Below are 15,772 nucleotides of genomic sequence, written 5' to 3' on the forward strand. Positions count from 1 at the left end.
TGCATACCACTGGTGTGGATTAATCTCTCCATTGACCTCTCTCCATTAAAGAAAAGGAAATTATCAGGTAAGTAGTAATTTCTCCTTTCAGTATCGTGTGCTGCTTTTTGGGCTCATGTCAGCCCCACTGTCTTTACAAAATGCCTGGCCATGGTGGTGGTGCACCTTCACAGACTAAGAGTTCTCGTTTTCCTGTATCTGGATGATTGGCTGGTAAAGAGCTCCTCTTGGGAGAGGGCTGACAAGTCCATGTACTCAACTAGGGTTCATCATCAACTACCCCAAGTCCCACCTCAGCCAACGCCTTCCTGCCTCGACAAAGGGTCATCAACCTGATGACCATCAGGCAGGGATTGAAATGAGCCTGCATGCGTCATCTTGGTACATGTTGAGGCTGTTGGACCATATGCCAGTGACAGTTCATCTGTCCCTTGGCACGTTTATACTTGAGGCCCAGTGGACCCTGAGGCTGCAGTGGCGTCAGGCAACACAAGCTCTAAGACCTCATCTGAATCACCTCGTCTCTTTGGGACTTTTTGTCCTGGTGGTGAATAATTTCAAATCTGGAATTTGGGATCTCCTTTCAAAGTCGTCCTACCCAAATTGTCCTCCTCATGAATGTATCCACCCTGGGCTGAGCAGCTCATGTAGAAGGGCTTAGCACTTGGGGTCTATGGCCTCGCCAGGAAAGTCTTTATCAAATAAGCTTTCTGGAACTCCGGGCGATCAGGTACGCGCTTTGGGCTTTCAGAGATTGGCTGTCCAAGAAAATTGTCCTGATCCAAACTGACAGCCAAGCAGCAAAGAGGTATAGGATCATACCTTCTATGCCAGGAAGCAGACCAGATTTGGTCGTGGACCCTATCCACAGGATGGTGTTCAGGGCTATGTACCTGGCAGGAAGGGAGAGCATGATAGCGTACAGACAATCGTGCCTTCAGACCCCCACGAATGATCCCTGGACCATGGGGTCGCAGGTTGGCTCTTCGGCCTCCAGGAAAGCCTGGATGTGGATCTCTTCACAGTGCCTTGGAACAGGAAGATTCCTTACTTCTGTTGCCTGTACAGGACACCCGGCAAACTAGCCTCAGATGCCCTCGCTTGACATTGGGGCGAGGGTCTCCTGTATACGTTTGCTCCAGCTCCACTAGTAGCAAAGACTGTCTTGAAGATTTACGAGGAAATAGGGAGTATGATTTTCATAGCTCCTCATTGGTCGAGACAGGTCTGGTTTCACTCCTCAAGGAGATGTGCATTCAGTAACTGATCAGACTGGGGGACACAGGATCGGGGCAGGTTGTGACATCCCAATCTCCAAGCCCTGTCGTTCAGACTGGATGTTGAGAGGTTAATATTGCAACTGCTTGATCTCTTGGCAGATTTCTCAGGTCCTAGTGGTTTCCAGAAAGCCTTCCAATTGAAAGTCCTATGGACTGAAGTTGAGGAGGTTTTCCATGTGGTGTAAGCAGAGGGCCAAAGATCCATTTTCATGATTCCCACAAAAGTTGCTTGATTATCTTCTACACCTATTGGAAGCTAGCTTGAAGTCCAACATCATTAGGGCTCATTTAAATGAAATAGGCACATATCACTGTAGCGTAGATGGTACGCCCATCTCTGTACAGCTTATAATTGTATGTTTGTTGTGGGCCCTAAGGTCTCCTGCTGTTTCTTGGGACTTCAGCTTGGTGTTAGCTCAGGTGATGGGAACCCCTTTTTAGCCACTTTGATCCTGTGACCTGAAGTACCTGACCTTGCAGATCATGTTTTTGATGGAAGTCACTTCAGCACACAGGATCATAAGAACATAAGATATGGCATACTGGATCATACCAATTGTCCATCAAGCCCAGTATCCTGTCTCCAACAGTGGCCAATCCAAATCACGAATACTGATAAGTACCCAAACATTAAATAGATGCTATGCTACGAATGCCAGCAACAAGCAGTGGTTATTCCCTATTGATTAATCGCAGTTTATGGACTTCTCCCGGAACTTATCCAAACCTTTTTTTTTAAACCCAGCTACACTAACTGCCTTAACTGTATCCTCTGGCAATGAATTCCACAGCTTAATTGTGTGTTGAGCGAAAAAGAATTTTCTCTAATTTGTTTTAAATGTGCTAATTGCTAACTTAATATGAGGACTAGGGAACACTCTATTATCTAAAAGAGTTGTTAATTTCACATTTACCTGTTCAAGTCCTTTGATTTTGTAGACCTTTATCATATCCCCCCCTCAGCCGTCTCCTCTCCAAACTGAAAAGCCGTAACCTCTTTATTTTTTCCTCATAGGGGAGTCATTCCATGCCATTTATCATTTTGGTCTCCCTTCTCTGTACTTTCTCCATTGCAACTCTATAGTTTTTGAGATGCAGCAACCAGAATTGCACACAGTATTCAAGGTGTGGTCTAACCATTGAGCGATAGAGGCATTATGACATCCTCAGTTTTATTTGCCATTTCTTTCCTAATAATTCTTAACCTTGTTTGCTTGTTTGAACGTCACAGCACGCTGAACTGATGATTTCAATGTAATACCAACTTTTTGACACCCAGATCTTTTTCCTGGGTGGTAATTCCCAATACGGAATCTAACATTCCCTATATGCATCACCTTGCTCTTGTCCACATTATATTTCCTCTGCCATATGGATGCTCTGTCTTCCAGTCTTGAAGGGCCTCCTGCAGTTTATCACAAACCGCTTGTGATTTAACTACTCTGAAAAATTGTCATCTGCAAATTTCATCACCTCACCTGTACCTCTTTCTAGATCTTTTATAAATATATCAAAAAGCAGCGGTCCAAGTACTGATGCCTGGGCCCTCTGCTATGAAAACAGACCATTTAATCCTACTGTTTCCTGTTTTATTAACCAGTTTGCAATTCACAAAAGAATATCTCCTCCTATCCTATTTCTACTTAGTTTTCTTAGAAGCCTCTCTTGAGGGACTTTTGTCAAATGGTTTCTGAAAATCCAAATACACCACATCTACTATTTCACCTTTATCCAGATGCTTAATCACCCCTTCAAAAAAATGTACCAGATTTGAGACAAGACTTCCCTTGGGTAAATCCATGTTGTCTGTGCCCCATTAAATTGTCTGTCTGTATGTTCTGTGATTTTATTCAGCAGTGAATTCACTCTCTCCAGTCTATAGTTTACTGGATCACCTCTGGAACCCTTTATATATTGGGTTTATTTTGGTCTCCTTCCAGTCTTCAGGTACAACGGATGATTTCATTGATAGGTTACACATTACTTGTAATAGATTTGAAATTTCATGTTTGAGTTATTTCAGAATCCTGGGATGTATACCATTGAGTCCAGGTGATTTGCTACTCTTTAGTTTGTCAATCTGGTTTTCTACATTTTCCAGATTCATTGTGATTTGGGTCAGTTCATCTCAATCATAACCTTTGAAAACCATCTCCGGATCGTGTATCTCCCCATCTCCTCAGTAAACACCAAAGCAAAGAATTCATATATTCTTTCCGAGATGGCCTGATCTTCCCTAAGTGCCCCTTTAACTCTCGATCATCTAACGGTTCAACAGAGTCTCTCATGGACTTCCTGCTTTGGATATATTAAAGTTTGTTTGGGTCTATTGCCAACTTTCTTTTCAAATTCTTTTTAGCCTGTCTTATCAATGTTTTACTTTAACTTGCCAGTGCTTACGCTTTTTCTAATATTCTTCAGCTGGATCCTTCTTTGAAGTTTTGGAGGAAGAACTTTTGGCTAAAATAGCTTCTTTCACTTCAACTTTTATCCATACCTTAAATCATTTGGCCTTTCTTCCATCTTTCTTATTTAATGGAATACATCTGGACTATGCTTCTAAGATATTTAAAAAAAAAAAAAAATCATGCCTGTTGTACACTCTTAACTTTTGTAGTTGCTTCTTTCAGGTTTTTTTTCTAATCTATTTTTCTCATTTTTTTTATTTTTTTATTTTTATTTTTTATTTAAAAGTATTTATATACCGTTTTTCAAAACAAGGTTTTTTTTTTCAAAACGGTTTACATTGTAAAATGAAAATAAAATAGAGTTAAAAATTAAAGATAAAAAATAAAATTAAAATACAATAACTGGTATATACCTCATGGTAACAAAAAATCTAATTAAATAAAGTAAAAAGTGGAGCTGGGCCAAAAAACATGTTTTATGGGAGGGAAAAGGTAGGAAAAAATGAATGGGGAGGAGGGAAGGCATAAGGTGGAAACATGAGTGATGTTGAGGATATGGAAGAGGTTGTTAGGTTACTGAGTGTTGATTATTTGAAGTAGTGTGTTGTGGATAGATATTAAATGCTAATTGAAATAAATATGTTTTTAGTGTCTTCTTAAATTGTTGGGTATTGGATATTGAACGAAGTAAATTGGGTATAGAGTTCCAAATGGTGGGTCCTGCTACAGAAAATGCTCTTCTTCTGGTAATATCAAGTCTGGCCTGTCGTGGAGAGGGGATGTCTAATAGGTTTTGAGTTAGTGATCTTAAATGACGGGTGGGTTTATAAATGCGGAGTAATGAGCAAAGCCATGTGGAAGATGAGTTATGTAGTAGGCTGTGAATAATGGTAAGAACTTTGTATTTTATTCTATATTTTATTGGTAACCAATGTAAGGATTGAAGAATGGGTGTAATATGTTTTCGAATGGGAGTACCTGACAGAATACGAGCAGCGCTGTTTTGAACGATTTGTAAAGGATGAATTATAGAATCGGAAAGTACTAAATAAAGAGCGTTGCAGTAGTCTAGACCAGAGAAGATTAGAGATTGTAGAATAGTTCGAAAATCCTGATAAAAGAGAAGAGGACGGAGACGTTTTAAGAGTTGTAATTTGTAGAAAGATTGTTTTGTTAAGGAAGAAATGTGTTGTTTCATGGATAGGTCTGAGTTTATGATGACTCCTAGGTTTGTAGCGTATTGTGTAATAGGGATAGATGTTCCGTTTATAGACCAATGTGAAGGTGGACCAATAGAAGTCTCTGAGATAGAGGTTAAATGAACTATTTCAATCTTGGATGGATTCAGTTTTAAGCGATTATGGGAGAGCCAGGAATTAATAGTGGATAAGTAAAGAGAAACCATATTTAGAGTATTAGACCAAGATGTTTTGTAGGGGACTAGGAATTGTATGTCATCTGCGTAGATTTTAAATTGTAGATCGAGTGAGGAGAGAATGTGACAAAGAGGTAAAAGATAAATATTGAACAGTATAGGTGATAGTGATGAACCTTGGGGAACACCAGATGAAATTGTGTAAGCATTAGAGGAATGATGATTAATGTTAACTTGCTGAGGACGGTCTGTAAGAAAGGATATGAACCAATTTAGAACTGTACCTGTTATACCAATGGATTTAAGACCAGAGATGAGTGTGTTTTTATCACTTTCCCTTTTGAAAGTTTTTAGTGGTAGAGCCGTGGATTTACTTATTGTCCCCCTTCCAGTCATCAATTCTAATTTGTTCATGTTAAGATCACTATTGCCAAGTGGCCCCATCACCATTACCTCTCCCACCAAATCCTGCAGTCCACTAAGAATTAGATGTAAAATAGCTCCCTTTCTTGTTGGTTCCTGAACATATTGCTCCAAAAAGCTATCATTTATTCCATGCAGGAACTTTATCTCTCTAGCATGTCCTGATGTTACATTTACTCAGTCAATATTGGGGTATTTGAAATCTAAATCACAAAAGTGCAGAGCATAGAACTTTTAGTCCTGATCAAAGGAAATTCCAAAGCATTTTGTGAGAAAATAAATTCTAAATTTTATTGCGGCAACTCCACTGCATAATGTTAACACAGCAAACAATTTTCAAGGTGCCCCAACACGGACCCGTGTTTCGCCGGAGGCTGCATCGGGGGGACCAACAGGGATTCAATCAATCTGCAATCCCCATACAGAGATTCTTTCATTTTTCCAACATCCTATTACTCACAGAATTTTTCATTTTAAATTCAACTCTGATTGTACTTCACAGGGTGTCATTTATGTGATTAAGTGTCCTTGTCCCTTACTTTATGTCGGAAAAACTTCACGAAAAATAAAAACCCGCATTTTTGAACATTGTTCAAATATTCGCACATCTCGTGAACAAGAACCTTTGGTAGCACACTGGATAAGTTCCTCGCATACCATTGCTGATCTTTGGTTTACTGTTATAGAGGTGGTTTCGAAACCAACCCGGGGTGGTAATTATTTAGAATTTTTGGGACGACAAGAACAGAAATGGATTTTTACGTTGGACACTGTGTCTCCTAAAGGATTAAATCGTGAGATTGAATGGCATCTGTTTTCCTAATCTGTTTTCTTATAATTATTTCTTACATTGGTTTGTCCGTCTATGTACCTATATGGCGCGCATGCCTCTTGGGTACCGTTGATTGGTTCCCGCGAGAAAGGTGATTTGTTCACCTGCATTTTGGCGCCTAATTCTGCCTTTAAAATACCTGGTTGGACTAAGGGTAAATGCACTCCCTGCCACCTTATGAACACTGCACCTAGGTATGTTATTTTTACTGTTTTAAACTTTGTATCGGCTTTAGTCCATTGTTTGCTGTCCTGATCTTTAACTATTCTAATATTGCAGATTGATTGAATCCCTGTTGGTCCCCCTGATGCAGCCTCCGGCGAAACATGGGTCCGTGTTGGGGCACCTTGAAAATTGTTTGCTGTGTTAACATTATGCAGTGGAGTTGCCGCAATAAAATTTAGAATTTATTTTCTCACAAAATGCTTTGGAATTTCCTTTGATTAGGACTAAAAGTTCTATGCTCTGCACTTTTGTGATTTGGATTATTCTGTAGTGCAGCACCTTGCTTTGGTTTGTTTGGTATTTGAAATCTCCCATTATTACTGCACTACCAATTTGGTTTGCTTCCCTAATTTCTCTTAGCATTTCATCAACTGTCTTATTTTGCCCAGTTGGACGATATTATTCTCCGAGGACAAGCAGGATAGTAGACCTCACATATGGGTGACATCAAAGGGAACCCCAACAAGGAAAACTAAAGTCACAGTTTCTAGAATTTAGACTTGGCACACTGAGCATGCCTTATACCACGCTTCCACATGGGGTCCTTTTCCAGTCTCTTTACGCAGAGCTGCAGCATTGCAGTGGGTGAGCTCTTAGCTTGGCATTTTTGGCCTGTTTTTGGAAAACTTTCTCTTTCGCTTCTTTTGTGTGTTTTTTTCGACATTCAGCACTGGGTCCCTCTCAGTCCATCCCTGAGAGTGTTCCTAGTCAGGGTTTTCATCATTTATTGGTAAATTTCTTTTCCTGATCGATTCCCCCATGGCTGTGGTGATAGTGCCCACCATCTGTTTTGATTTTGCATCCTGTTTCATCGTGTCATGGCCTCGTCTTGTTTCCAGCGATGCCTTCGGTGCCCAAGGACCATGTCTATTACGGACTCCCATGAGACGTGTCCTTTGCCTGGGGGCATCGCATAGTGTCTGGGGTTGCTGCTTATATGTACAAATAATCCTGAATGGATGTCTGGCTTTTCATGATGGAGTAGCTCTTTAGGTAGAGGAAGACCAAGCCATCGTTATCGATGGCATAGTTATCGATGGACTTTCAAGCCGCACTGATGGACACTGCGCCATCTAAATTGGCAGGACTGTCAGCGGATAGGGCATGTTGGAAACCAACCATTGTTGAGCTCCTCCAGGCCAAGGATATCAGGTTCTTTGCCATCAGCCTTGGCACTGGGGAAGGACCGGGTCTAGCATCAAGGGAAGCCGAAGGAGCATCAGCATCAGGCTCTGTCAATGCACAGTGCCTTGCACGGGGCTGCACAGTCTCATGCTGTGATGCCGCTGAAGCGACCGTGACATGAGGAGTGACAGTCCTCCATCAGTGCCTGGGGACCATGACGGTCTTCTATGGTTCTGAAGCCAGTCAGCAATCTGCCTTGCAGGTCTGAAGAGGATCAAGCCACCCCTCCTTCCTCCCAGTCAATGCTGGCATTGACAGCGTTCGAGGAGCTGGAGTGGAGAATTTAGCTGGTGGTGGAATGGGTGATGCAGGGCATCACTCCCATGGCACAGACCACACTGGAGCTCATATCATCCTGGAATCACTGCTTGAGAAGCTCAGTGCACTCATCGGTGCATTACTGACCCAGCTGGTGTTGGTACCTGGGAGTGCGTCGGAGCCAGGGCACTGCAGCCTCCCCCTACTGATAGGTGGTTATTGCCGGTTCCTCTGAGGAGGAAGCTCTGTACATGCCAGCAGAGTCACCGAGGGCTGTAGCCCCATATTCAGCTCTGTTGGTGCTTGCACCTCTGGGCAAAGGCCGAGCTCATAGGGCCTCATCCCCTGTTGCTTATAGTGCAGATGAGGGTCCCTATGACCCCTGGGGGGATGACACCACAGAGTTCTCTGAGGGTTGCCCATCAGACCCGTCTCCAGAAAAGCGAAGGAATTCTCCTCCTGAGGATTTAACCTTTTCAGGGTTTTTGAGGGGGATGGTGGAAGCCATCCCATTTCAGTTTCTGATGGAGGATGCTAGGCACAAAATGTTTGAGATCCTCCAGTTCGTGGAGCCTCCTAAGGATATCGTTGCTGCTGAGGATATGGGAAAACCCTCTTAGTGCCTCCCACTAGCTCGTCCAGAAATCTGCTGGATTTGATAAGTGTCAGCTCCCCCACCAGTCAGTGGTGGTCAAATCCGCTCTCGAGAGCCAAGTCCTGGGGAAGAACCGTAAAGCCATGGGTGCCATTGGGAAGAATCATAGAGTGATGGGCGCGTTTGGGATGGAAGTGTCAGTGGGCCATGCTCATTGCCTGCTCTATATGAGCCTGAACTCGTGGCCTTTCAACTGCTTCAACAGTAGGACACCCTCATATCTTTGCTGCATAAGGGTCTGGAGTGCAGAAAACATGAGGTTTGCATGACCTTTGTTTTCAAGACAGCATCTAGGGTCTCTGCAGCAGGAAATGATGCACACAGAATGACATGACTAGGAGCCTGGAATCTCTGACTGGAGGAACAGGAACAACTCTGAAGTGCTGGGAAGAATCTCTTCGGAGATAGGGTGAGGGATGTGCTGCCTAGCTCCGGGACCACCATGAAACTCTCTAACAACTCTGCACCAGCACTCTGGATCCATCCTCTTCCTCTAAGAGATTAGTGAGATTGGGGCAGAGGAAGTCTTGCTTTCACCAGAGGAAGTACTATCTTCTGCCCCTTCAATCCTGTCTACAGCATCAGGGCTCTCGCAGCCATCCAAGGCAGCAGAGAGCCCCCAGGCCCCAGTCGGCAGCTCACTCAACTCCATGGACAGGGTTTTGACTGGGTTGTAGAGAACATAGGCCAGTTGCCTGTACTCAGGACATGGGACTTTCCAGTCAGGGGCAGGCTGCATTTCTTTGTGAACCAGTGCCCAGTATAACTTTGGACCAGTGGGTTCTTTCCATCATTCATCAAGGATACTAATTGAACCTATTGGGTGTCCTCCCAAATTGTCCTTGAGGCCTGTTTTTGGGGGCTGTTAGTGCACCAGGGAGGAACTACTAATGGAGCTCTCCTCCCTCTTAACAGTCAGAGCGGTGGGGCAGGGAATTTACTCTGGGTACTTCCTGATTCCAAGGAAAACAGGAAGACGCCGTCCCATCCTAGACCTAAGGGCCTCGAAGAAATTTCTTGAAAAAGAAAAGTGTTCAGTATGGTTTCCCTGGACACCTTGATCCCCATTATGCAAAAAGGGGACTGACTATGCTCCCTCGATCTAAAGGATGTGTACACTCACATCAAGATCTTTCCTGGTCACAGGAAGTATCTCAGATTTGTGGTGGCAAAACAGCACTTCCAATACCGGGTGTTGCTGTTTGGGCCAGTTTCAGCCTCACAAATCTTCACAAAATGCCTGGCTATGGAGGCAACCCACCGGCTGGGGGTGCGTGTTTCCCTTATTTGGACGATTGGCTGGTCAAGAGCACATCTCAGGCAGGGGCCGACAGGGCCATGAGCTTGGCCATCCAGGTTTTAGAATAGCTAGGGTTTAACTACCTGAAGTCCTGTATTGGCTGCTCATCTCAATTGAACTTCATAGGAGCCCTGCTAGACATGGCTGAGGCCAAGGCCTTCCTGCCTCATCAAAGGGCTGTCAGTTTGACGACCATTGCAGCATAGATTCAGCAGAGCCAATAGATGTCAGCCTAGTATATGTTGAGGCTGTTGGGCCATATGGCCGCAACCATCCATGTCGCTCCCTTGGCACAACTACACATGTGCAGAGCCCAATGGACCCTGAGGTTGCAGGAGTACCAGGTCTTATAGAACCTCCAGGATTACTTCCGAGTCACTCCTTCCCTCTTGGATTGGTTGTCCTTGTGGCAGGTACTTTCAATTCTGGAACGGGGGATTCTTTCGAAGTCCTCATACCCAAATTGTCCTAATCATGGATGGGTCCACCTTGTGCTGGGGAGCTCAAATAGATGGGCTCAGCATCCAGGGTCTGGTCTGCTCAGGAACATTCTTGTCAAATCAACTTCCTGGAGCTTCAGGCGATCAGATCCATGTATGGGCTTTCAGAGATTGGCTGTCTATACAAAGTTGTCCTGATCCAGAACGACACCCAAGTAGCCATGTGGTATGTCGTCAAGCAGGGATGCACGGGATCATACCTCCTGTGTCAGGAAGCGGTCCAAATCTGGTCCTGGGCCCTGGCCCATGGGATGCGGCTCAGGGTCATGTACCTGGCAGGAATGGGGAACATGATAGACAGGCTGAGTTGAGCCTTAAGATCCCACGAGTGGTCCCTGGACTGGGGGTAGTGAATCAGATTTTCTGCCTTTGTGGGAGCAAAGACGTAGATCTGTTCACATCCCCCTGCTACCGGAAGGTGCTTCGGTTGTGTTCCCTGTACAGGTCAGACTTTTAACCAGCCTCAGACACTCTTGACTGTCATTGGGGGAAGGGTCTTCTGTATGTGTATCCTCAAATTCCCATAGTGGCAAAGACTTTCTTGAAGCTTTGTGAGGACAGAGGGACTATGATCTTCATAGCCCCTCATTAGCCAAGAAAGGTCTGGTTTCCACTCTTATGGGAGTTGTCCATCTGGAAACTGATCAGTCTGGGGACTTCTCCGAATCTCATCATGCAAGATCAGGCAGGCTGCAGCATCCCAACCTCCAGACCCTGTCGCTCACAGACTGGATGTTGTGAGGTTAATCCTGCAGCTGCTTGATCTTTCTGAGGGGTGTCTCAGGTCCTGGTGACTTCCAGGAAGCTTTCCACTAGAAAGTCCTACAGACTGAAGTGAAGGAGGTTTTCCTTGTGGCATGAGCAGAAGGCCCTAGTTCTGTTCTCCTGCTCCACACACAAACTGCTTGACTACCTTCTACACCTATCTGTGACTGGCATAAAACCCAACTCCGTCAGAGTTCATCTAAGTGCGATTGGTGCATACCACCATGGTGTAGATGGTACATCTATCTCTGTACAGCCTATAGTTGTACGTTTCATGCGGGGCCTGCTTCAATTGAAGCCTCCTCTAAGGCCTCCCACTGTGTCTTGGGACCTCAGTGTGGTGCTGGTACATCTGATGAAAGCTCCTTTTGAGCTGCTGCGCACCTGTCACCTGAAGAACCTAACCCGGAAGGTCATATTTTTGGTGGTGGTCATTTCATTGTGCAGGACCAGTGAGCTCTAGGCCTTAGTGACATCCACCTTATACCAGGTTCTGTCATGATAGGTGGTCTTTCGTACGCACCCTAAGGTGGTGACAGATTTCCATCTTAGCCAGTCAGTCGTCCTGCCAGTTTTCTTTCCCAGGCCCCATTCGCACTGAGGCGAACGAGCACTGCACAGTTTGGACTGCAAGCGAGCCTTAGCCTTCTACCTTTGGCGGACAGAAGCCCATAAACAGTCCACTTAACTTTATTTCATTTAATAGGAATAGGTTTGGCATTGCCATTGCAAAACAGACAGTATCGAATAGGCTAGCAGATTGCATCTCCTTCTGTTATGTCCAGGTGGGACTGCATCTTGGGGATCATGTCAAGGCTCATTCTGTCAGCGGCCAGGGTGGTGTTGGCCCACTTGTGAGCAGTTACTGTGGAGGAGGTCTGCAAGGCTGCAACGTGGAGTTCTATCTACACATTCACATCACATTACTGTCTGGATAGGGATGGCAGACACGACAGTAGGTTCATGCAGCTTGTCCTTCAGAACCTGTTTGAGGTGTAGAACACAGCTCTCCCAACCTAATGCCCATTGTTTGGGTTCAGTCTGTCTTCCCCCTCTGTTACCAACTGCACCTGTGTTATTCTGCCTGTTAGGCATCTGGTTAGGTGTTTGTTGGTCCCCTTTGTGTTGGGGAGCAGCCTGTAGCTAGGGATTCACCCATGTGTGAAGACTATCATCCTGCTTGTCCTCTGAGAAAGCAGAGTTGCTTACCTATAATAGGTGTTCTCTAGGACATCAGGATATTAGTCCTCACCAAACCCGCCCACCACCCTGTGGAGTTGGGTTTCTCCTATATTTTATTTTATTTTTTTCTAATTCTCTATTTTGAGACTGAAGAGGGGACCCTGCATGGATGTGTGGTATAGAGCATGCTCAATGTGCCTAGTCAGTTTCTAAAAACTTTGACATAAGTTTTCCATATCAGACTCCATTTGATGTCTCCCATGAATGAGGACTGACATCCTGCCGTCCTCTGAGAACATCTGTTGCAGGTAAGCAACTCTGCTTTCTCAAGCTTTTCAAGAGTAAGGCATATCTACATTAGCAAAATTATGTGGTACTTGGACCTCCAAGTAGAGGTAGTGTGAACATGGAAAGGATCTGTTTGGCCAAAAGAAGAGCTAGGGAAGCATTGTAAGCTCCACAAGTCTCTCTTCCAAATTTTAAACAAATGAAGAGAGGGTCAGAGAGACACATTAACCTGTCACTCTATATACAAATGCAGGAAAAGGGAAAAGTTGGTGTGGTGTAGGCAACTGGCTCAGTTACTACTACTGCTTCTGTTGCCAGAGTTCCTTTACTACTGCTGTTCCCAAAACAGATCGAATCCCATTCAGTGCTCTGTGCACATGTTCCCTATTTCACTCAGTCTGAGGATAAAATGGAGGGTTGAAGGACTCAGAAGAGGCCCAGGATGTGGAAGATGAGGTGCTTAGGCGTGCAATGTGTATGCTATGCAGCGAAACCCAGCTGTGTCCTACAATGCTGCCCATCAATGACTACACCTCAGGGCTCCTACTATAACTAGGAAGAAGCATGGATTACACATGTTCTCAGAAAGGAACTCCTACATGTTTTAAGAACCACTGCTGGTGACTTTTTGCTATGATTTTCTGCGAGCAGAGCCCAGATTCTAATCTGCATCTGGCATTGGTGACTTTGTAGCATACCTGATTAGATCTGAAGGCATGCTGGTTGGGTAATACTGTTAGAAACAGCTGTTTGAGAGAACCACAGTTGGAAATGAGAACTTTTCAGCTGGGGTTGACATCAAAAGGTTACAAAGCATCCTCAAATCGGACTGAGAAAGATGAAGCATTTCACACTGTAGATCAATTGATTTAAATGTAGCAGTTAGTGCAAAAATTCCTTTTCTTTTTCCCTTTTTATTTGCAGTTTTTCAAGCCTTTGAGCGCACTGTAAATCCTTTTTAATATTACACTTTAATTTATAATCAGCACTGTATTTTTGTGACTGACTAGCAACCCAGGTATAGAATCTCAATATTTTTAGTAAATGATATATGAATGCCTTTCTGAGAGCTTTGTGACCTCAGGTTGAGAAGTCAGTGTCCCAAGAAACTTTCACGAAGTTGCTTATGGGCAGGGTGCTTGCCTATAGGCAGGCAGAAACCTAGATGATGGGTAGAAGATTGCCAGGAGAGAGGCCCATGTGCTGGCAAGTCTTGTGCAGTGCTTGCAAGTGGTCACGGTTTTAACCCCTGGTGTATGGTAGGGATTGCATAAGATCCTTAGTGACACTGGGCTGTATATCGTTTGTATTGAAACTTAGCTTGTATGTTGGGATTTAATATTCCAATTGTGAAAAGTGCCACAGTATTTTAAATGCCCAGAGGATATACAGGTTTTAAAACCTGGAATGTAAATGAGTATGCTCAGCAGCATAGTACCCTGTATTGTACAAAGGGAAGAGTTTATCAACACTATCCAGCAACTTGGAGAGTTCCTTAGGTTGCCTACCCATGTACTAACAAGGCGCACACATTCATTCCCAAGCTTTTAGGGTGCCAGAGTATAAGGTAGATTCTAATTCCTATGTACTAATGATTGTGGGGCTTGAAAAGGGTAGTAGCCCCTGATGATTGACTCTGCAAAGCTGCCTCATGCTAAGTTTTATAAAAATTAAAAACTATTTTTTTTGTCTTTTTGCCAAGGTGTTTAGAAGAATCTGATTTTCTTCCTCCTGAGCCACCTCAAAATAATTTTGAAGATGAATTTTTAATTGAGGAAGCATATAGCAGTGATTTTAAGTCATGGTTTACAATCCCAAGAAAGAATAAGCAACTTGAGACTCAAAAACGAACAAAAAATAAGGTGAAATTACAACCAGCTGAGTGTGGAATGTCATGTGCAGCACAAAGGAAAAACAGTAAATTGCAAAGGGAAGCAGCTACTAAAGAGTCTCCTATGAAGCAGTCCAAAAATCAGCAAATGTGTAAAAGAATGCAAGAAGAATTTCGTATTGAGCCTGTTGAAAACAAGAGCTCTTCTGCTACAGTTGGTCTTAAGCCTGCAAGGAATGCTGGTCTTCAGCGGAAAAATACATTTACAGCTGAAAATGTTGTGTTGGCTATTGCGTGTGAACAGAACTGTTACAAGTCAAAGCTGAGAGCAAAAGTTAAGATGTCTCCTGTGGAACCGATCAAAACCCAACAAACTGAAAGAGAGTCTAAAGAATTACACTGTGAGAGAGTTTCATCCAAACGCAGTTCTAACTCACTGAGAAAGAGAGCGTGTACCCAAGTCAGACCACTTTCAGAACAGCGGCAAGGTAAGATGAAAGGGAAAAAAGCTATTACACTTTGCATAACCAAATGTAGTTTTGGGGGCATGGGGCAGATTAAGAAAGGTAATGTGGATGTTCAGCACTTGATTAGTAATTTGCATGAATTCTTTAAAGACCTAAAGAAAAATTGGTTAATGGACCATGTTCACTATTTTTTTTTTTTTTTTTAAAGAGGAAAACAAAGGGGAAGAGGGGACAAAGGCATATAGGGACCTGTTGCAATGGAGCAGTGTTTCAATGACTTCAAATTAACTGATGTGTCTGTCATAGCAGGAGGCTTTGTTGGCTCCCCCATTCCTCCAGTTTTTAAGTAGATGTGGTTACACGTGAGTGTCTCTATATAAAAAAAACCTGTTAGCAGAAAGACCATATGGTTTGTCTAGTCTGCCCATCCATACCAACTCTTCAGGTCTGCTATCCCTACCACTCCCTTGGAGATCTCTTGTGCTTTTCCCAGGGCTGATCTTAGAAGGATGCAGAGCCCAGAATAAATCAACCCCAGTGGGGCCCTGGAAAACTGAAATTTTATAGTGTTGGAGATTGGGTCTGCTATGGCAATGTTAGGGCCAAGGCAGACACTATTGTATGGCAATCCCGAAGGACAACCCTGATTTCTCCTACTTTCTTGAATTCACTTATTGTCCTTGTCTCCACTATTTCCACAGTGAATCTGTAAATAAATATTTCTTGAGTATTGCTGCCTTTTCACCTTCATCCCATGACTTCCTCATTTCAGAATTGTGCACAATATTTCAAATGAGG

At 43.7% G+C, this 15,772-nt stretch overlaps 1 protein-coding gene across 6 annotated transcripts in view; it reads left to right on the forward strand.

The window, feature by feature from the left end:
- Positions 1-15,772, forward strand: part of CENPC (centromere protein C) — a 526,811-nt gene that overhangs the window by 178,233 nt on the left and 332,806 nt on the right. For 4 of the 6 annotated variants that reach the window (XR_003856588.1, XM_029600831.1, XM_029600842.1 and 1 more), the window contains exon 1: positions 14,886-14,995. Coding sequence is in view for 2 of the 6 variants with exons in the window: in XM_029600814.1 (XP_029456674.1) it covers positions 14,379-14,995 (617 nt within the window). In the remaining 4 variants the exon portion in view is untranslated. Of the gene's footprint in view, positions 1-14,378; positions 14,996-15,772 lie in introns of those variants that run through there. The other 2 variants (XM_029600814.1, XM_029600824.1) reach the window with 1 other exon arrangement.

The sequence above is a fragment of the Rhinatrema bivittatum genome, chromosome 1 (assembly GCF_901001135.1).
Source record: "Rhinatrema bivittatum chromosome 1, aRhiBiv1.1, whole genome shotgun sequence".
Classification (NCBI taxonomy): domain Eukaryota; kingdom Metazoa; phylum Chordata; class Amphibia; order Gymnophiona; family Rhinatrematidae; genus Rhinatrema; species Rhinatrema bivittatum.